At 39.6% G+C, this 20,066-nt stretch overlaps 1 protein-coding gene and 1 long non-coding RNA gene across 7 annotated transcripts in view; one reads left to right on the forward strand and one right to left on the reverse strand.

The window, feature by feature from the left end:
* The window catches only part of shoc1 (shortage in chiasmata 1), a 45,926-nt gene extending 26,008 nt beyond the window's left edge, over positions 1–19,918 (forward strand). For 3 of the 4 annotated variants that reach the window (XM_088630273.1, XM_088630271.1, XM_088630274.1), the window contains 16 exons: positions 172–597; positions 1,995–2,093; positions 3,193–3,369; positions 3,995–4,102; positions 8,055–8,245; positions 9,220–9,292; positions 9,633–9,699; positions 10,230–10,420; positions 11,136–11,247; positions 11,600–11,711; positions 12,375–12,496; positions 13,616–13,709; positions 15,671–15,802; positions 16,582–16,731; positions 17,840–18,683; positions 19,327–19,918. In XM_088630273.1, the coding sequence (XP_088486399.1) occupies positions 172–597; positions 1,995–2,093; positions 3,193–3,369; positions 3,995–4,102; positions 8,055–8,245; positions 9,220–9,292; positions 9,633–9,699; positions 10,230–10,420; positions 11,136–11,247; positions 11,600–11,711; positions 12,375–12,496; positions 13,616–13,709; positions 15,671–15,802; positions 16,582–16,731; positions 17,840–18,683; positions 19,327–19,424 (2,996 nt within the window). In that variant the 3' untranslated portion in view covers positions 19,425–19,918. The remainder of the gene's footprint in view (positions 1–171; positions 598–1,994; positions 2,094–3,192; positions 3,370–3,994; positions 4,103–8,054; positions 8,246–9,219; positions 9,293–9,632; positions 9,700–10,229; positions 10,421–11,135; positions 11,248–11,599; positions 11,712–12,374; positions 12,497–13,615; positions 13,710–15,670; positions 15,803–16,581; positions 16,732–17,839; positions 18,684–19,326) is intronic. The other variant, XM_088630272.1, reaches the window with a different exon arrangement.
* Positions 8,840–16,588, reverse strand: LOC148673617 (uncharacterized). 3 transcript variants are annotated; one of them, XR_015936069.1, is made up of 4 exons: positions 16,441–16,588; positions 15,575–15,683; positions 13,510–13,682; positions 8,840–10,349 (listed from the first exon to the last, which is right to left on the reverse strand). It is a non-coding gene; the product is annotated as an uncharacterized LOC148673617 (long non-coding RNA). The 3 variants fall into 3 exon arrangements; XR_015936070.1 differs by having other exon boundaries at positions 11,266–13,682; XR_015936068.1 differs by having other exon boundaries at positions 8,840–13,682.
* Positions 19,919–20,066: the final 148 nt, after the last annotated feature.

A 20,066-nucleotide genomic window follows, 5' to 3' on the forward strand; every position in this document is an offset into this window, starting at 1 on the left:
TGTGTATAACAAATATTAACTGCAACTTCAAAATGTCATAATTGCGAGCTTTAAAGCAACAAAATGTGAAATCTGTACAAGGGTCTGAGTTTTGTAGTTTTGCAAGGAAGTGCATGTGTTTTGAATAACTTGGACAAACTTTTAAAATTATTTTTCTTTTCACAATTTCAGAATGCCCTGTGGCTGTTGTCACACACAGTGAAACGAAAGTCAGGTCCATTTTGAAAGACTCGAATCAGAAGCACATGACACCTGAGAAAGAGAAAGGACGAACCCTAAAAGTATCAATCACTGAGGCAGCAATTGATAAGCCAAGTCAAAAAAGAGAACTTGCATCATCAGAAAGGTGTGAGCCAAGCAAAATGGCTTTATCCTTACAAGAAAGCAATAGTGATCATTGTGCATATGCACAGCATACAAGTGACCATAAATTCTTCTCTAAGGATGCAAAAGACTCTTGCAACAGCGGAACGGCCTCAAAATCACAACAGGAGAATTTGGATCCTCTTGCAACCTTTATAATGCTGAGGTCCAAGCAGTTGCCTGAAGGGACTTCTGCTGTGCACAACACACAGTGCAAAAGCCAGAACAACACAGGTATGTGGAACGAGAATAAGAAGAAAAGAGCAACATCCAAAGAGAAAGAGAATGCGCAATGTGAGAAGGCCACAGGGCTTTCGAATGAAATTAAGTACAAGGGAGGAATGTGAATCTCTTCCTTTTTTAGCAACTAACGTTTCATGAGTGTTATGCCTAACTTTGTTCTTTCTTGATTTAATTTCTTCACAGGAAGTATTTGTGCAATTTAGTAGAAAACCATGAGCTCATGGACATACTTGCTTTTGTGATTACTTGCAAATGATTCTAGAAAAACTAAACAGAAAATTACGTGCTGTAAATCAAGATCAGTCTCCAAGTTTTTTTGTTGTACTTCTGAATCTACATCAGTACCATGAAAGTTGTCCTAAAGTGTTTTTCCATTTAATTCATCAGGGATAAAGATGTTATTTGATGTAAATCACAGTTAATGGGATTCATTTCCAGTTTATATGAGAAAACGTATTTGAGCTAACCAATTAGTAAGATATTTTATAAAAGACTCACTTTTGAAAGTTGTGATGTGGTTTTAATATAAATGGGACAGGTGTTGTCCATATGAGTAATTCTCATGGTGTTATCCATTTTGTTCAGGATATGATAGGCAACATCAGTGGGTTCTTTTAAAAAGGGTTTATGTACCGTTATCTGATCATATATTTAGTGTTTGTGTATTACGCTTAGTTACTTGTGGATGAGGTCTTATCGTTCAGGCCTGAGGAAATGAGATGTTTGTACATCTACTGCAAAGTGTGCGGCAGAGGCACCTATCACAGCCATGCAGTAGAGGCTTAAGCAGCCAGCAGCCATATCACCCTGCAACTCACAACTGGCAACCCATTAAAGCTCAGCAGGTGTGAGCCTGGTCAGTACCTGGATGAGAGACCTCCTGGGAAAAACTAAGGTTGCTACTGGAAGAGGTGTTTGTGGGGCCAGCAGGGGGCGCTCACCCTGCAGTCCATGTGGGTCCTAATGCCCCAGTATAGTGACGGGGACACTATACTGTAAACAGGCGCCGTCCTTCGGATGAGACGTAAAACCGAGGTCCTGACTCTCTGTGGTCATTAAAAATCCCAGTGCACTTCTCAAAAAGAGTAGGGGTGTAACCCCGGTGTCCTGGCCAAATTTCCAATTGGCCCTTACCAATCATGGCCTCCTAATAATCCCCCTCTATGAATTGACTCTGCTCTCCTCCCCACTGATAGCTGATGTGTGGCGAGCGTTCTGGCACACTATGGCTGCCGTCACATCATCCAGGTGGATGCTGCACAGTGGTGGTGGTGGAGGGGAGTCCCCATTACCTGTAAAGCGCTTTGAGTGGAGTGTCCAGAAAAGCACTATGTAAGTGTAAGCAATTCTTATTATTATTATTAAGCTGTGGGATGTCTGTCTTTCAGCACCCAAGGTGGAGGTGAAGCCTCTCTGTGCTGCACCAGCAGATTCAAGCAGCGATGAGAAAACCAGACACAGTGCCGTGATCGAAATCCAAGCATCAGGTGTCTTATTTGAACAAAAAGAGGAATTTTAATTTCAGTCTGAATGACCGTTTTATTGATGTAATTGTAATTAATGGCAAAATTAAACACTTGGGTTTGTTTCAATTAGGCCCTTCAGAGTTCGTGAAGAATTTTCATCTTTTATCATGACAGTAATCTCAAATTCATGCTCTGGTCTAAGGGAGTAGTTCAAAAAATAATGTTACAGAGCAAGAAACAAAAATAAAAAAGTGTATCAGATAGGCGTTTTACTGTATATGTTAGAGGGGATTAATAGTTGAATCTGTAGCATTAATAATAAATACTTTACTTTTTTCAACATGAAAAAGATCAACTGCATTGTGCACACTGGCTCATATGAGTAAAGTGTACTGTTTTATTGTGTATCGTAGACATTATTATCAACATCCTAAATCCAAATAATAATCAGTATGTTTACCTTATTTATCTGAGACATCTTAGACATGATTCTTCTAAGTTTGTTATTAACAACTTTGGCTGTTATTAACAGTTTATTTTGGGTGAGTATAAACCAAGCTTGTGATTTTGCAATTTAATTTTCATTGAATAGAATCTTCAAAATCTTGATGACAACTCAAAGTAAACTATACATGAGAAGCAAATATGAAGTGTTTTAGTAGATAATCTATCACATTTACCAATTAAATCTTGTTGATTCATTGTCGGATGTTTCTTGTTATTTACATTGTTGGTTACTCTACATATCTATAAATCTAAAAGGTTATTTTTTTGTTAAGTATAAAAGTGCACTTTATACAGTATGACTTCTAGCATATGTTCAAATGTATAACATCATAATGTAATCACAAAAATATTATTTATATCATTTTTTAATTAATACATTGGAGAACAGTATGTCATGGTTAAACCTGCAATAATCTTTTGTTAATAAAAATAATTCCAGCCAATTCATTAACATGTTGTCTTACTAAGTGGTTCATCTCTGGCTATTGCAATCTATGATCAGTCACGGGATAGTGTATCTGGAGTCAAACCAGCATGGCTCACCCTTGTAGAAGTATTGTGACCTTCCTTCATTGTGCAAATTCACATTGTCACCTTCTTTCTGTGCCTGTAGAGAGCCAGTGTCAGGCGTATTGTCAGCTTCAAGATGTGGCCTCAACTTTCATCTCCAGTGCTAAAGAACTGGGCATGTGTACAGCTGCCCATGGGAGTTTTTCCACTCTGACTTCTGACCAAACACGCTTCTTTCTGAAGCAGCAGGAGAAAGTCCTCAACAGCAGCCTAAAACAAGGTTATGGTTACTGAGAGTGTATCTTTAAATATGGTATTCATGTTTTTTTTAATTTCAGAATGCACTAGAATTTTAAAAACACTTCATGTTTATGTTTGAATTTTGCATCTTTAACTCTGTTTATTGGACACTACCACAGTGCTCTGTAACTTAGCCAGTTACATACTGTAGAGTAGGGAGGCATTAAGTACAAAGAAATTCCTGCCTTTAGTACAGAAAAGGCCTATTCAGAGAATTTAACTCTGCACCCTAAGTACTTTTGCAACTGTTTAGCAAACCATTGTGATACAATTAATAAGAATAGAACCTAACTTGTGAAAATATGCAAGCAATGAGTTATGCAATTATAAAAAGAACTGTTTTAAAATTAACTTGAGGTAGAATTATTTTTCTTTTGAAAGAGGCCTTGATGATAAAAGTACAGTGTAATATTTAGATGTATAGTGCCAGGTAAAAGTATTTAATGATGTATACGCATTAAAAAAATAGTTTTAGTCAAAAGCTTAATGCTTAAATGGAACACTTTTCTGATTATGATTTAATTTTCCATAAGCACAAAAGGCAGGGGAAATGTAGTTCAGTTTGTAAGTGATGGCGAAGGATGACAGAGATGTCTGTATTGTAGGTGAACCCAGCGAGACGGATGTGTCCCTGTACAAGCAGGCTGCTCTGGTACACTTGCTGGTGACTGTGAGAGACCTTCTGCTCATGTGTGATCTCAACACAGCTGTGGGTCAGTAATAGAAATGATGTGTAATCTGAGGGAGCACAGTCCCCTGCATAATTTATAGATAGCAGTTAACCTACAGTAGCCAGTATATGCTTGGGAGGCGAGAGAAAAGAGAGAGAGCATGTGATTAAAAATCCATATGGACACAGGGAGAACATCTTCACACAGAAAGTATTCCGATCCAGAACCACATTCTGGACCCAAGAGCACCTTCATGCTACAGTGCCAGTTCAAGTGTGACTCCTAAGACTGCAAAAAAGAAAAAATGCGAATTAGGTCTCAAAGTTATTTTAGTCTCAACACTTATGCCTTAAGTTATTTCACAACGTAAAGAAAAATGTGAAAGATTCAGTAAGTGAATACTAAGAAACATTTTGTTTAAAATGTGTGAAATCTAAATTATAAGTAATCTTCTCTTTGCAACCCGGTTGTTATTTATTTGCTAATTAAAATCATGCTGCTTGTGAGCAGATTTTGGGCTAACCTTCTAGTTCCAGTGAATTGCTTCTGTGGTGTGTCCACATTGAGAATTTGAGCTAAAATGGTAATTCGAGAAACAATAACTAAAAGAAGTCAGCTTACAGAACGTTCATGAAAAGTTAGAAATGCAACATTTGTACTGCTTTAACATACCTTTAAGATTTAAAGGTTTTGAAGGGGTTAATATGTCCCCTGTAATGTAGCACAGAAATATCCCGTTTGACAGATGAATTGCATTTATGGCTGCTATTTCAGAGACTGATCTGTTAGAATCAAACCTGTCCTAAAGAGTGAAGTGTTCCCCACATGATGTTTTAGATCATGTGAATCTCACACATGCTCCCTCGCATGGCTTAGTGTCGGGTGATTCTAGATCAGATCACGGTTTGCCTGGCTGCTGAGGTTTCTGACGCACTGAATCACAAGGAGGCCCTGAAAGACTGATGCAGCTGAGTCATGCGGAGGGGATTCCTTGTGTCTCTTACACAAGCCTCTTTCACTCACACACCAGCTGGGTACAGTCAGAAGTCAGACAGCACGCGTCAGACAGCATTCCCCCTGGCAGAAATAATATTTTATTTTTCATAGCATGTAGGTCTATTTGTTCAATTTTAAGAACACAAGAAATGCCATAAATGAGAGGGGCCATTTGGCTTGTTGTTTGTTTAGTAGCTAATTGATCCAAGGATTTCATCTAGCAATGTCTTAAAAGAAACCAGGAAATCAGCTTCCACAACATGGATGGGTGGCTTGTTCCAGACCCCCACAACCCTTGTTGTAAAACTCTTGTCAGTTTTAAATGCACAGTTTTCGTTTAAATTGACAACCCCTAGTCCCCTAGTTTTTTTTTTCCACTGTTGGTTCTGAACACATCCTTTAACTTTCTCAGTGCCTTTGTGCAGTTAGAATCCTTGTGTCTGGTGCTCGTTTAGTCTTCTCTGTTCAAAACTACAACCTGTCAGGTGAGACATTCATTCAGGCTCAAGAATGTATCTAGTCTCTCCTCTCTGACTCTCACTCTAGACCAACAATATCTTTTTTGGATCAAAGTGTGATTAGAATTGTACACAGTATTCTAAATGAGAACTTACTAGTGTACTGTACAATTTTGACATAACCCTATGTACTGTATATATTCCAAAGTTCTCTGTGCCTGTGTCCTTTGTCTTGGTGGCAAGATGGTCTGGTGTTGTAAGGTTGCTGTCTCACAGTAATTTGGCCCTGGGTTTGACCCTGCTCTGCATTTTGGATTTTGCCCTGTTTTCACATGAGTTTTTGCAGTGTGTGCTGTCACCACCTAAAACTAATTGTGATTAGGTTGATTGATGTCTCTGTGCCTGTTTGTATGTAGGGCCAGCATGCACCATATATTCACATTTAGTTTTGGTGCATTGATTTACCGAAAAAAAAATATTTTAATGAGTGTCTTGATCAACATGTTTAAAAAGCCTTTTCTTAAAATGTTTACAGACCAGAACAATCTATAAAAAGCCAGATGTTAAAATAAACATAAACAAAAAAAGAACTACATGCTATTTAAAAGGTAAAGCTAAACTCCATCTGTGTGTTGTTATTTGGGATTTGAAGCTCACAAAAAAGAAAAACTACATGCACAAGCCCTAAATTACTAATGGCACAGATCCCTGCCCAATAGGAATGGCTCCAGGGATGTGGGCGCATGAAACAGAATAGGCCTATCTTTTAACATCCAGGAGGCTTCTTGGCTTTTGTTTCAAAATAAAACATCAAAACTTAAACTTACTTCACAATAATAATGATCGACTTACTATAACAAAAACTACATCAAACTCAAACTAATAAGTTACACCCTTATATATGGCAAACACACTAATTGAACGAATGTACATTACAATGAATTATACAATTTGTAATTACACTTAAGTGAACTATATTTCATTTCTTTGAGGCCCTATTTGGTGGCCTCTGGTGGCATGTCAGCCGCTACTGCAGTACTTTCATAGACCTGTCTGCCTCCCTGAGAAAACTCAGTTGTTAGTGCATCTAAATTGTCTACATCCATCAAGTGGTCTCATTTTAAAATACTACTGTATCTTTCAAGTGAAATCTTCTCGGGTTAACACAGTTCCCACAAAGACTGCCTTTCCTGTTACAAGGCAAATTCATAGACAAATATATATATATACTGTATGCAAATACAAATATATATTGGGCGGAGCGGTGGCACTGTGGCTAAGGATCTGCGCCTGTGGCTGGTAGAGGAATCCTACTCCGTTGAGCCCCTGAGCAAGGCCCTTAACCCCAACTGCTCCAGGGGTGCTGTACAATAGCTGACCCTGCGCTCTGACCCCCAGCTTCTCTCCCTGTCTGTGTCTCACGGAGAGCAAGCTGGGGTATGCGAAAAGACAAATTCCTAATGCAAGAAATTGTATACAGCTAATAAAGTGATCTTATCTTATATATAGGCTCAGCAAAAGCAAAACAGAACAAACATAAACCCAAAAATTCAGGGTATTGAGTAGCAGGTAGTCGGGGTTTTGTAGACAGGCCATGCAGTGAGCCCTAGTTGGTAAAGAGATTTTCAGCAATTTCCCTGGATTATGTAGACATCTATTACAAAGATGTTGCTGGTGAAGCCTACGAGGGGCAGTATTGTTTCTTGATTTGGTCTGTGTCAATGAGCAATAGCAACATCATTTTGCAGACCTGTCAGAATGAATGCTTCATCCTCTGTAAAATGCGTAAAAAAAGGAACGTGTTGTACCTGCTTAATGATCTGGGCCGTGTTTAACCTGAGGTCCTTTGGATGTTTTGCTACAGCCTGTCAAGTCAGGTGTTCAATAAATCTATCATTTAAAAGAGAAAAAAATAATTACCAATAGCATACCCAGCTCTTCTGATTATCTGATTCTGATTAAGCTCCTGCACACATTGAGTGATTTTTTTCAAATAGAAGTTGCGCCTTTATTCCAGCAGGTGGGGACATCAGAACATTTAACATAACTCTTACCTGTCTGAACTGCAGTGTTTCGTTTATTTTCAAGGCAGTCTGAAGGAACTTTTTTAAGTTCAATCTAGTAGAGTACCAGAACTTTCACATTAGTTTAATATCCTTTTGGGATACAAAATGTAGAAATCCTTTGCAAACATCGTCAGTGTATCCAATGTCATAAATAATTGTTAGAAATGTATGTAACATTGTAATATAAACTATTCTCTGTGAATTTCTGCTCCTTTTGTCAAATGTTTTAGCATATTACCATACATTGACTTGTTGTTCTTCTTGTTCTGTATTGTTTGTTGAGCAAAATGCCAGTTTGGCATTTCTAATTTTAACTCAGTTGAGCAAACAGGAAATCGGACATCACATGACAGTGCCTTTAGGAGGTATTGTAGAACCTGCAAGCCATTGGCCAGACGGCACTGTACTGCTCAGATTTGGATTTCAGGTGCATGCATTCTCCAGATTGCCTTCCTTTGTTTGTGTTCACTACAGACTACCTAGTACATGCCAAGGAAACGTATGTGAGCACCCTAGGGACCTGCTTGGATGAAATCTGGTCGAGGCTGCGTGTGGTGCAGTACATCAGCCAGAAGAAAGAGGAAGCTAACCCCAAAATAGCAGAACTCCAGCAGCAGACGCTGGCATGGATACAGAGAAACAGCTCTCCGAACCAAAGCCCCAAAGTAGGATTCCATTACTCTTATCCCACGTCTAGTGAGCGAAAGCCTTTTAACAAACAAGCAGCAGAATGAAAGGGTGTTTCGACTGCTGCCTGCAGAACACAACAGGGTAATAGTAAACTGATGAATGTTTACTGTCACATGTTCCTGACATGCCACATTCTGTCACAAAATCAGTGTTAAACAGGTCCACGTTACTTCTAAAAATAACCTGGCACACTTCCTGCATGGGGAGTGTACAGTAAAGTTAAAATTGAAAGCTGTTGGAGTAGGTCAGCAGATGGTTTCATCTAAGCATTCCCAGTTCTGCATTTTGAAGAGGTCTTATTAGGTGTTTAGCGATGAAGATTAATTATGTCAGTCCTCTGTTCTTTGCATGATATGTGTTATATTGTCAGGGTAGGGGTCAGAATTCTCTCCTACTGTATGAGCTCACCCCTTACATTCAATAGCACATTGTTTGCAGGGGACACACATCGCATTCCCACCTTGAAGGTAATGTTTCAACATTTTGGAGGATCCTGAAGCTGCTGTGTTATGTCCCTTATGAAATTTTGTCTTGGTAAATTCATAGGATTATCATAGGATGCACCTTTATTTTTATGTATTTATTATGTTTTCAACGTCTGAATCCTATGGTAAAATGATCATGGCAGACATTCATAAAAGGCTGTTATAGAGAATGTTACTTACAGGATGTCACTTTTGCCAGATAGCCATCACTTTATGTAACCTTTTCTATCACTCAGATTTTGAAAAAAGTAAACTTATTAGTACAAAAAATACACTCATTTTGAACAATAAAGAAAAGAAAAGTTGACATTGTCTAAAAAGCATATACAGTAGTGCCCCATAATGATTTTGTTATACTTTAGCTAAATACAATGTCTTATATTGCTGAAAGTCTGCATGTACTATTAAATTAGGAGCCTGGAAAGCCATTAGTAAGAGTGGTTTAATTTGCTTCCTTCACACAGGTTCTTGTCATTATAAGGATGGATTCAGATTGTGTGAGGGCTCTACTTATTAAAAATCTCAATAAAGTGAAAGGTAAATAAAACAGCTCATAGCCTTAATATTTCAACCAAGTAAATGCTTGCATATTTTTCTGTTACCTTTAGTTTTAATAGGACTTTTATGAGACACATTTCACTTATAGTGTATATTGCAAATGTGTCTAGAAGAGAAAAGATACACTTGTTTTTACAGAATTTGAAAAAAAAACAATTTGCTATGGGTTGAGTACTTGCAGGAACTCTATTTTTGTGCTTTTCTGTGGGCATATGCACAATGTAACCACAACTGGCTGATTCATCCCTGAAACAATTTTGTGGTCTGTCCTATGATTAAGCATCCTGAATATTTTCATCGTTGTTTTTCTGGAACTCAGGTCTCTCCGCTGCAGCTGTGTTTCCTGAAGAAAAAAGCAGGCTGAACTGCAGAGTTGTGCTGAACTGGTCAGTTTTTTCATGGGCCTGAGGGTTTCAGTAGTGTTCTTACTGCATACTAAGGTTTTCTAGTTAATTTATAAAAAAATCCAATATTAAGGGATTCATCTAATGTACTACCTTCTCTGGTTTCTTTAAATAACATCTAAAGTGTCACAGATTTTCAGGTTTACAGCTGGCATTTAGATTTCATGCGCACGTCTTGCCATCAAGCTGAGTCTGATTTCTTTAATGTTACGTCAGGTGGACCTGCTTTGGTCTGACAAAGTCCTTGGCAGACATTATTCTTCAATCATATGAGTGCAGCCTTCACCACACTAGGGAATTTCCAGAACCTTAATCCTGTGGTGCCAAATCAGTGACAGTCTTTGCCTCAAGAGGCTACTGGTATATATTGTGTTACTGTACATGCAATATATCCCAAGAATCAGCATCACTTTAATTTCCATTAGTAAGCAGAGCTGCAGCTCATGGAGTCAGAATGTACTGTCTAAAACATTTGTGAGATTTTTTTAACATTCTGGCTGTTTGGATGTCAGTCTCCAGCGAAGTTCATGTGTGGTAGCCTGCAGTCAGCACATCCACGCTGATTTCCCCTGGCAGCAGTTCTCCCTGGTGGTGGAGTATGACTACATGGACCACTCAGGCTGGACTGCACTCTGCAGAGAGAAGAACATCAGTCACATGGCTTTGAAAATTCAAATTCCCAGTACCGTCTCTACAAATTCAGGTACAACTAGGCAGGAAAAATGGCTGATCCTGTCACAGACTGGTTTTCAGTGGCTTTGACACGAACATTTCCTGAATACACAGATCTAATTATGTCCACACAAGTCATCTGCATTTTGATTTCAATCTCTGTAAAAATGTATGATTGTTTATTATTAGTGATATGCTTTTGAACTTAGATTAAAATAAAAAAAAACTCCACCTTTCTATAAACCTCCACATTCGCAGCAAAATTACTAGAAAATGTATAATGCCCAGTGTAATATCCCATACCATAACTGTATCTACAAAATCGGTTTAATCCAACCAGGCTTAAAATAACAAATGTGTCAATTTAAACATATTTGTTTACTCTGAGAAAGAGAGAGAGACGTGAGATGTTGGTGCTTTGTCTTCGTTGTCTTTGTAAGTTTGTTTTTCATGTTTGGAAGTTTGCTTTCAAAGAGAGCTTTGTAAGAAAAAAAAATGAAAAAGGATGTGCTGTAGGTAGTGTCCCTGAGGCACGTAGCCAGGTAGTCTGAGCTGTAATCTTTAACAAGGAAGATGTCCTCGTGATGCCATAAATGGTCCAACAAGCCCTGGCCTAGAAAGACTAGGAAGACAGCTGGGAATGCAGATGTAGAAAGTGTCCTTCTCACTTGCTCATCTCAGTGACAATGAGCTGTCACATAAGTACAGTGTCATTTATTTCTCTGTGTGCGGCACCTCATGAAAAGTGTCCCAAAATGGCTCGTCCTCCCTGCTGCTGGATCTCGGGGTTCCTGTTGTGTTGCTGACCACCGAGGGGCTTTCAGACTCCCCAGAGCTGCTGCAAACCCTGGAGTCCAGGTCAGTCAGATCGCTCACCTGTCCCGGTTTCTGTGATGTACTGTAGATCTGCCAGGTCACTGCACACGGGAACCAGGAAGACCGCAGGTCAGTGTCCACCTGCTTGTCACATTGTGTCTGGAGCGCTTCACTTCTAAATCAGGTGGTTACACTCTGTGCGTGATTGTTACCAAGGATAATCTTTTAACATTTAGGATTCACGAGTGATTTTTAAATCGCCTCTTTGGTTGTTTTACAAAAGGAAGTCCTCGAATGCAACAGAGAGCGTGGCATGTTAGTCTGCTAATTTAACAATGAGTTAAAATTTCCTTCCTTGTATTTCCATTTTAAACCATATTTACTGTACCTCCAGATACAATACCACTGTTGTGGAGAGAAGCTTTGCGCAGTCACTGCAGATGTTTGGAGGGCCTCATCGATACACAGTGATTACAGTTGATGAACGCACCGCACTTGTCATTCAGGTGACTGAAGCATTTGTTAATTTAATTCACAATCATATGATATTGCACTGTTAGTGCAAATTATACTCGAAAAACAAACCAATGAACGGTGAAGGAAATAAATCATTTCTATTGATCAATTCCCTTTGCCTGCTGGAGGAGGGGTTATTTAAGTCCCTCTAAACTAGCAAAAGAATATGACTGCAATAGAGCTGCCTAAAATACTGTGTTTTTTTTTTAATTTACTATTTTGAAGGGAACATATGCAGTTCACTAATCGTGCATGAAGAATCCTATAGATTTGGATTATAATGCTTTTTATATATGATTCTGTGATGCAAAGTAATAAGTAATAGTTTTATTCCATACTGAAAAGAGAAGAAAGAAAACAACATTGCGGCTGTGGAGCTTTCTTCGGGTGCGAGGAACAAGTGTTCCTTACTGTTAAAAGGTAAAGGATTGAAGATGACCTATAAGAATGACTGGACCGAAGCTTTATTGGACGAGGTTTTAGGGTTTTAGGCCCTTGTTTCAGGGAGTGCTAAATTAGGAAAAGCTGAGTTCTTTCCCTTGTGTATGATTTTGTCAGTAAAGAAGGGAACTGGTGCCTAGCTGATGAAGATGCACAGATGGGATTGAAAGTCCTGTATCTGCTCTCGATGTGTGTGGGCATTCTGTTGTTAGGACATTGGGGAGCTGAAGATGGACAAAGCCTCTGACCACATTGTCTTGAGACTGATGGCCCTGTCTCTGCAGTACAGCTGCTGCTGGCTTCTGTTCTACTCTTCACATGGCCTGGACTCAGAGTGAGTACTGTGCCCATGCATGTGCTACCGGAGGAAGGCTATCTGCCTTTGGGTTTTATTTTCACTCATTTCTACCTGGATAGCCTGTGACTCTAGAGTATGATTTCAATTTAGTCTGAATAAAGTGCAGTATTTTTAAAATTCACATGGATTCTCAGCTTGTAATTGTAAAATTCACTTTTTGCCTTGCAAGGATCTGATCTAAAAAAACTAATGTAGTTTAGTTTTTAGTATATTTAGGTGTACAGCATTAACATTCTAGTTGTATAGTATTTATGGTTGTTTGGTGTTTGGCGATGTTACCACCTTGTAGCCTGGTCTCGACCCTGCTCTCAATCTAAGCAAGGCTGGGCCTTGTCACTATTAGGACAGTACCCCTAAGGAAAGTTAGGTTGCTCCTGGAAGTGGCACAGGTGGACCAGTAGGTGGCACTCTTCCCCCTGGACAGGAAATTGTAAATCAAGTTCCCTGTCACTGCACTGTGCTATCAGAGCTCCCATCCTTAGAATGAGACCTTAAACCACTGTCCTTACAACTTGACCATTAAAGATCCCATTGCACTGTTTGTAAGAGCCTCACTGTGAGCTTCTACAATTAGGCCTTCCCAAAGTTCACTCTTAATTCACTTTCTCACTTGATCGGTAGAGTAGCAGTGCTGCCATATATCACCCAAGAGGATGAGCACTTCAGAGGCAGATGAAGTGGGTCCACTTGTATGTGTAAATTGCTTTGTGATCCTTTGGGATGCAAAAATGCTATTTAAATGTATAATTATTATTATGGAAACTCAGTAGTATTTATGTATGAGTCTAGAGTATTGTGAGAATGTGTCATCACTGTTTAACATTTTCAGAGCAGACAGACAGTATTGTTCTATTTTTAAGCTTTTAACCCTAAACACATTCTGAATAGCTTTAACAGTCTGCAACGTCTCATCTGTACAGCGTCAACAAACAATGTTTTGAAAGTATAATAAAGGCTGTTTCCTTTCATTGGAAGATCACTGGACTTACCCAGTTAGTGAAGTCCTTTGCATATCTGCAGTTGAGGGCAGTGAGGTGTCTTCAGTAATGCACTTGGGAAGAGGAATGCAATAGTGCCCACTTGTGTTCTCTCCAGGTACAGTTTCACCACAGAGGTCTTCAACAACCTGGTGCTGATCTATGCTGCTGTCGTACTGTTTGGGCTGAAGTCAGAGGATCTGGAGATCAAGGTTAGACTTTCATCTCCTTTCTTGCACATGTTTCTAAATTGGAAGAGGAGCAATACTGCGGGTCAGTGGACATTTCCATGGCAGCTGAAATATGTGTTGTAATTGCTTTGTACAGAAAATTCCATTGGAACTGATGTTTTGGAAAGAGCATTTCTGGATATGGTGTGTACTTTGCTTCATCAAACTGAATGTTTTTTTTATGAGAATGTGAATGCTCATAAGAAAGTAATTGCATATTATGTTTTTGTACATACCAGGATTTCGTTCATGCTGTATGTAATTTGGGGTTTGGAATTCAGCAGGATTTCCGTGTCTCTTTAGGTTATAAATGGCCCTTCGCCTGGAAGAAGTATAAAATTGAACCTGTTATTGTTTGGTTGCATCACATTATTCCTTCTCTGGAACCTTAAGCTGGTAATGCTTTAAAAAAACAAAGAACACCTGCTGGATTCAAGGCCCAGAGGACCAGAGTTGGAACCCTTTGCTTAATTCCACAGTTAAAGGCCAGTTTATAATTGTACACACTTCCAGAACTTGTGGCATCTTTGCTGATGCTTGTATTGTGAGGGAAATGATTTTGATTCTTACTGGATTTTGAATAGAAGATTCTGGTCTTTATCTTCCTGCAGTCCAGACTGATGTATTGTTCTTTGTAAAGCACCTCAGTGAAATATCCATGGCTAAGATAATAAATCTCTTCCTAACACCAAAAAAATATTAAAAGTGGGAGTGACTGTTGGCAGGAAAAGCACATTTCTCAGATGCAGTTGGAAAATGTAGCTTCGTGCCAACAGATCTGTGGGTTCAAAAATGAAAGTGCTTTTTAAACCACAGGTGTTGGCAGTCTTTTTTTCACTTGCATTCTGTGACGTTGAAAGTAAGAATTGGACACACATCAAAGAAACATCTCAGTGTGACAGCACTGTTGAACTGAAGTGGTGCTATTGAATGCTGAATTTACTGTTATTTCATTCTTTTTCAATGATTTATATATCATAAATACGCAGACAGCAATCAACAGAGCATGACAACAATTCCGCGTAAGAACAGTACCCTTGCAAAAGATGTCTGATTTGGAAACTAAAGGAAAAGGGATGAAAACAACAACAAAGAACAGACTTAAGTTGAACAGCTTAAACATCTACAGTTCCCTGTAAACTAATACTCTCTTCCCCTCATAATTCTTATTATTCTCTATTAGCTTTACCTATCTGTTGCACTTTTATTTACGTATTTGTTGAACTAATCCAGTGCATTTTTGAAGGCAGGAAAGTCTTCAGGCTTCCAAATTAAGCATCTGGTAAGTTTCTGCAGTCTGGCCAAACAAATTTCCAGCCAAAATTTCTGAATTTGCAGAGATGCACAGAAACTGTGAGTCACTCACATTATCTTCTGGAATGCTGACGTTTTGAATGCTGATTTTTAGTCAGACATTCTGTCCTCTTTAACTTATGGCATAATCAAGCAGGTCTGAAGTAGCAGAGAGTGGCTAATTATTTAAAAAATGCTTTAATCTGCTTTTGAAATGTTTTTCTGTTAATATGAAGCATTATTCCATACATTGTGGTAAGCTACTAATTCTAGTTCAGATGTTCGGTCAAATTCCAGTTACCACAACACAGCAAATATTAAGAGATAACTTATTTACTACTTCAATGTTTGGCGTTAACTCGCCCAGCTGAGGAAATGACTACCCTGGTCTTAAGGTTAAGAACGTCAAAACTTTTCTCACTTGTGAGGAATGAGCCAGGGAGGCTGTTCAGAGTGTGAAGATGGGGTGAAGGGAATGGAGCTAAAAAAGATGCACGAAAAAGGCACTCAGCAGGCTGGTGTTTAAATGTAAGAAAAGAGAAGTGCAAGATTACCTTTTGACTTCATCCCGAATGTCTGTATCCTTTCAGTGGCTTCATGTGAAATCACAACAGCAGCAGGTGTTTTACTGGAGATTTGTGTCCTTTCAGGTACTGATTGCACCTGGAGTTGAAAAGACAGCTATGCTGATTTGCCAGATAGCCAGTCACACCCTGATGTCATCCGAGATAGACCCGCTGAAATGGCTAGACAGGTCTTGGCTTTCTGTTGTGCCCACGGAGGTGAATGACAATATTTTGCTGGAAATGCTCATATTTCTAACTATCTAAGTCCCCTCATTCATTTAAACTTAGATAATGATAGGCAAATCCATCTCCAATCAGTTGAACACCCATTTATGGAATATTACCAATACTTGGAATGTAACAGCATAATTTAAAGAAAATATGTCAAATGCCACAATATTCCTGAACAGGACATAGATGAACTAAAGCTGATATTGGGCACTGATTCAAATTCGCTACACCAGTAAAGTTTTTTTAAGTTCATTGGAAGGGTATAATAACAACTGAGGAGGCACAAAAGAGCAATAATAATTGGTTCAAAATTTAAATAACACTATAGGGAATAAATTGCCATTAACAACAGCAGCACCAGAAGGCTCTGAACTGACTAGTGTTCAAGAGTGAACCCAAGTCAACGTGAACACAGATGGTGGTCACATTGATTCAGTGCAGCATCCTGGAAGCGCTTGTACGTATACAGGATTTCACTGGACCGTAGGACACATTTTTACTACAGTATTTGAAGTGGACAAATTACTGTATGTAAAGTTTACAAAGTGACTTTCCTGATACACTGTGTATACATTGCTCTACCAGAATATTCAAGAATGATATGTTCCATAAGAGTTGCCTACCTTGCCCAAAATACTGGGAATGGTCCGACATGTGGTATGGTATGTTCTCTGATTCCTGGGAGCAGGTATTTTCCTCTGCATGCTGCACTGCAGAAAAGAAGGTTGATGCACAGTCAGGGACCTCTCTGTGCTTACTTGCAGGCTGAGAGTAGCTTACTGGCGTTTCCCTGCATCAACCCACTGGTGGCGCAACTCATGCTGAAAAAGGCCCCATCCTTAGACTGGCTCCTGGGGGCCTCTTTCACTGAGCTGCAGGAGCTGCTCCCAGAAGTGCCCCACAAGGTCATCAAGGTACAGTAATTTCATATGGTCACAGCTCCACAAAAGGATAGCTGCTTAATCTGCTCCATCACCATTTACCCACCTTACTGCTGCGTTCATGCTTGTAGCCACGTTTATTGACAGTCACGTTAATGACTTTTTGGGGGGCAGAACTGATTGAATTTGTTACTAGATATTTTCTTATCAATCTGTTTATTGTTGATGCTACACTCAGTATAGCCACTGTGTTTAGCTTTTTGAATATTTTGTCCATCAGGCATGTGGAAAGTCGAGCCCTTGTTAATTTTGACTTCCTATGATTATTTTTATGAAAAGGAACATACTAGATTCCATTACTATAGTAGGTGTTTGTGAAGTGGGGCCACATTCTGGCTGACCTTCCTGCTGTTCAAGAAGAGAATATTAATGCAGTGGCTCCTGTTGATAAGGGTAACCTGGAATTTAAACCTTTTCCCATGTCTCACATAGTAGCAGTGAATAATAATATGAATAAAATATGAAATATAATACAGTCGCTATTATCCGACCTAAACGGGACTGATAGTATGTCCGATAATTGAAAATGTTGGATAATACGGAAACTGAGTAGGCAAATCATAGATTAATGGAAGCGCAGTATAAGTATGAAATCTGGTTTATCAATCTACTGCAATACTAAAATAACAGAGTAGAGAACTATTGTTAATTATTTTAATAAATGAGTGATTGCAGTCTGTTCCCAGATGTGCTTCTCCTCCCTGCGGCAAGGTCTCGCCAGCGTCTTAGTAACATGCCATCAGTAGCAGTTGCCTCCTCTTGTTGTTCAACGTAAGGGAGTGCCGCTTTGAAAATACAATAGGAAAAATAATAATGATGAGCACGCAATCAGCAAGGATCTACATCAACGGCAGTACGCAACACATGGCGAGACAGAGCAGCATTGGATTAAGCAAGCTATTATGCACGCGCACGAAGAGTGTACAGTATGTACTATACACCATGGTGATTGGCTGTGTCGGATAAAACAGAATGCTGGATAATCGAAGGTCGGATAATTGAGACTCTACTGTAATATGATAAATGACAAAGGAGATACCTCTTAAATTAGCATTCTTTCCCCCCCCATCTACACATATAGCTCTTCAGCGACACCACTGCTCTGTACAAGATGAACGTTTCTCATTCTCCTCTGGAATCCTGTGGGAAGGCCACTTCAAGGGAGTATTCACCCTGTTCAGGACCTAGGCCGGTCAGCAGAGAGGACACACAAGGCTGGATAGAGGTTTTAGAAAAAAATCAGGGCATGAATTCTGAGCACCATCCATTAAGTGGATCAGTCAGTGTAGAGAACATGGCAGTGTACCGCAAAGATCACGAGCCTTTTCCTGTTCCTGAAGAAACAGAAGGCACTGTACAGCTGGGTCATTTCAGAGACTTGTCTCATGCACCGCTGCATGTCCACAGTGCACAAGGTCACTGGCAACTGGAACGCATTAAGGACAGTGATCTGACATCTATGGGAGAGTATTGTGGCGTACACTTCGATTCCAAGCCTGAAAGACATCATCATTCAAACTGGACATCAGGAAGACCAATACAGGCAGAGGCGTTTTCACCAGCCTATGACAAAGATCTGAGCTTCAATATGGGCCCTTCTATAGACTGTCAGTTTGAGAGAGAGGCTGTTGACTACTACTGTCACCAAAAATCCAATTCCCCTGGTGAAGTGTCTCAGTTTGGTGTGGATTTCAACGAGGACCCTTGCCTGTTTACCTCAAGCGTCTCGGCAGGAACGCTGCAGGGCAGCAGCATCAGTCCCTTTGGCCACGCCCCAAGAGTAATGGTGGACTCCGTGTTCAGTTTCATTAAGACAGGATATGAAACCGATGTGAGCGACAACTCAGACCTTCTGGGGCCACTCAGGAGTACATCCGACAAGAAGAGACGAGCAGGCAGAGCAGACGAGAAAGAGGCATTTTCAGGTACAGTAGGCCTGACCCTGTAAGTGTTAAATGTTGCGCCAAGGGCCAGGTGTTTTGAGTTGAATCTTCCCAGTAACAGCCCCTACTCCTGCTTGAGAGAATGAAACACAATGTGCAGCTCGCCCACCTGCAGAGCCCTTCGTCATCTGACACCTTGCCAGCTGCGCATCGCCTGACAGGGGGTAAATTGTTGGACAGGCATCACTGCAAGTCTACAGGCACCTGGCACATTGCAGGAGACAGTGATTGCCAAAAGGCTAAGAGCTCTGACCGACTCGTCGGGAGACCACCCATGGAGTGAAATGTGTACTATTGCTGGGGAAATCCAGTTGAAGTCAACTAGTAACCCAGACCCACACTTGAAAAGCTGTAAGACGGGTTAACTACTATGAAAAGATGCTATATTTCTGATTTGCTATATTTATCATTTGGATATAAAAGTGTAAAACTCCCCTCAACATAAAATATTTGGTCTACTTTAATAGTCAGATGCTGGAAATCTAGATCTCTTATACAACACCTTCTAGAATCATCCAGGATTTGAGGCTGTGTCAATGAAATAATTGATATTTAACAGCAGGCACTTCAAATGGACTTTTTTATGTAGCAGCTTTCATATATTTTCTCATCTTGTCTGTTCCAGAAGGATACACACTTTTACCACAGCCGAAGAGGAGGAAACTCACCTATGAAAAAGTTCCAGGAAGAATCGATGGTCAGACAAGATTAGCATTTTTTTAGAAATATTTAAGGCTTTTTTTCTAGTTTTAATTTGTTATTGTTCTTCCATTTAACCCCTCCTTTACCCAGAACACACTGCCACTTCCAGTTATTGAAATGTTTTATGTGTGAACCCAGTTATGTTCATGGTATCTGTGTTAATGCATAGACTTCATTGTTAGAAGACACAGATGCAGCTTTTTAGGAATGGTGCTGAAATATGCTGGCTTGGTTCTTGAATGCAGAGCTGGAATTGATTTCTCTCTTTGTCAACACAATTCTCCACAGTCCTTTTAAATGAAGCACTTAGAATCAGTCAGAACTTCCTCTTAGGAGAGGAACTTAGGGGAATTTCCTGATGGCTCTCAGTGTTTTTGTTGCCTGTTGTTTTCTCTTGTTCAGGAAACTTCCCAGTCATGTTTCCAAGGGTTATTTTAAGAGACATAAGTAAACTGGTAACAATCAAACCAAACCCTTTGTTTAACTGCAACTGAATAAATATGTATTACTTAAAACACCAAGCCTACGTTTTTTAAAACAGATTTTTGCCCTGCCCTTTCTTCTACATTGTCTCTATGGTAGAACTGTTATTACCCATCACTGACCAATACCAGAGCCAGTTAAAGTGTGGGGATGAAACAAGGGAACATTCTCCCAGATGCT

The sequence above is a fragment of the Lepisosteus platostomus genome, chromosome 4 (genome assembly GCF_059453375.1).
Source record: "Lepisosteus platostomus isolate fLepPlt1 chromosome 4, fLepPlt1.hap1, whole genome shotgun sequence".
Lineage (NCBI taxonomy): Eukaryota > Metazoa > Chordata > Actinopteri > Semionotiformes > Lepisosteidae > Lepisosteus > Lepisosteus platostomus.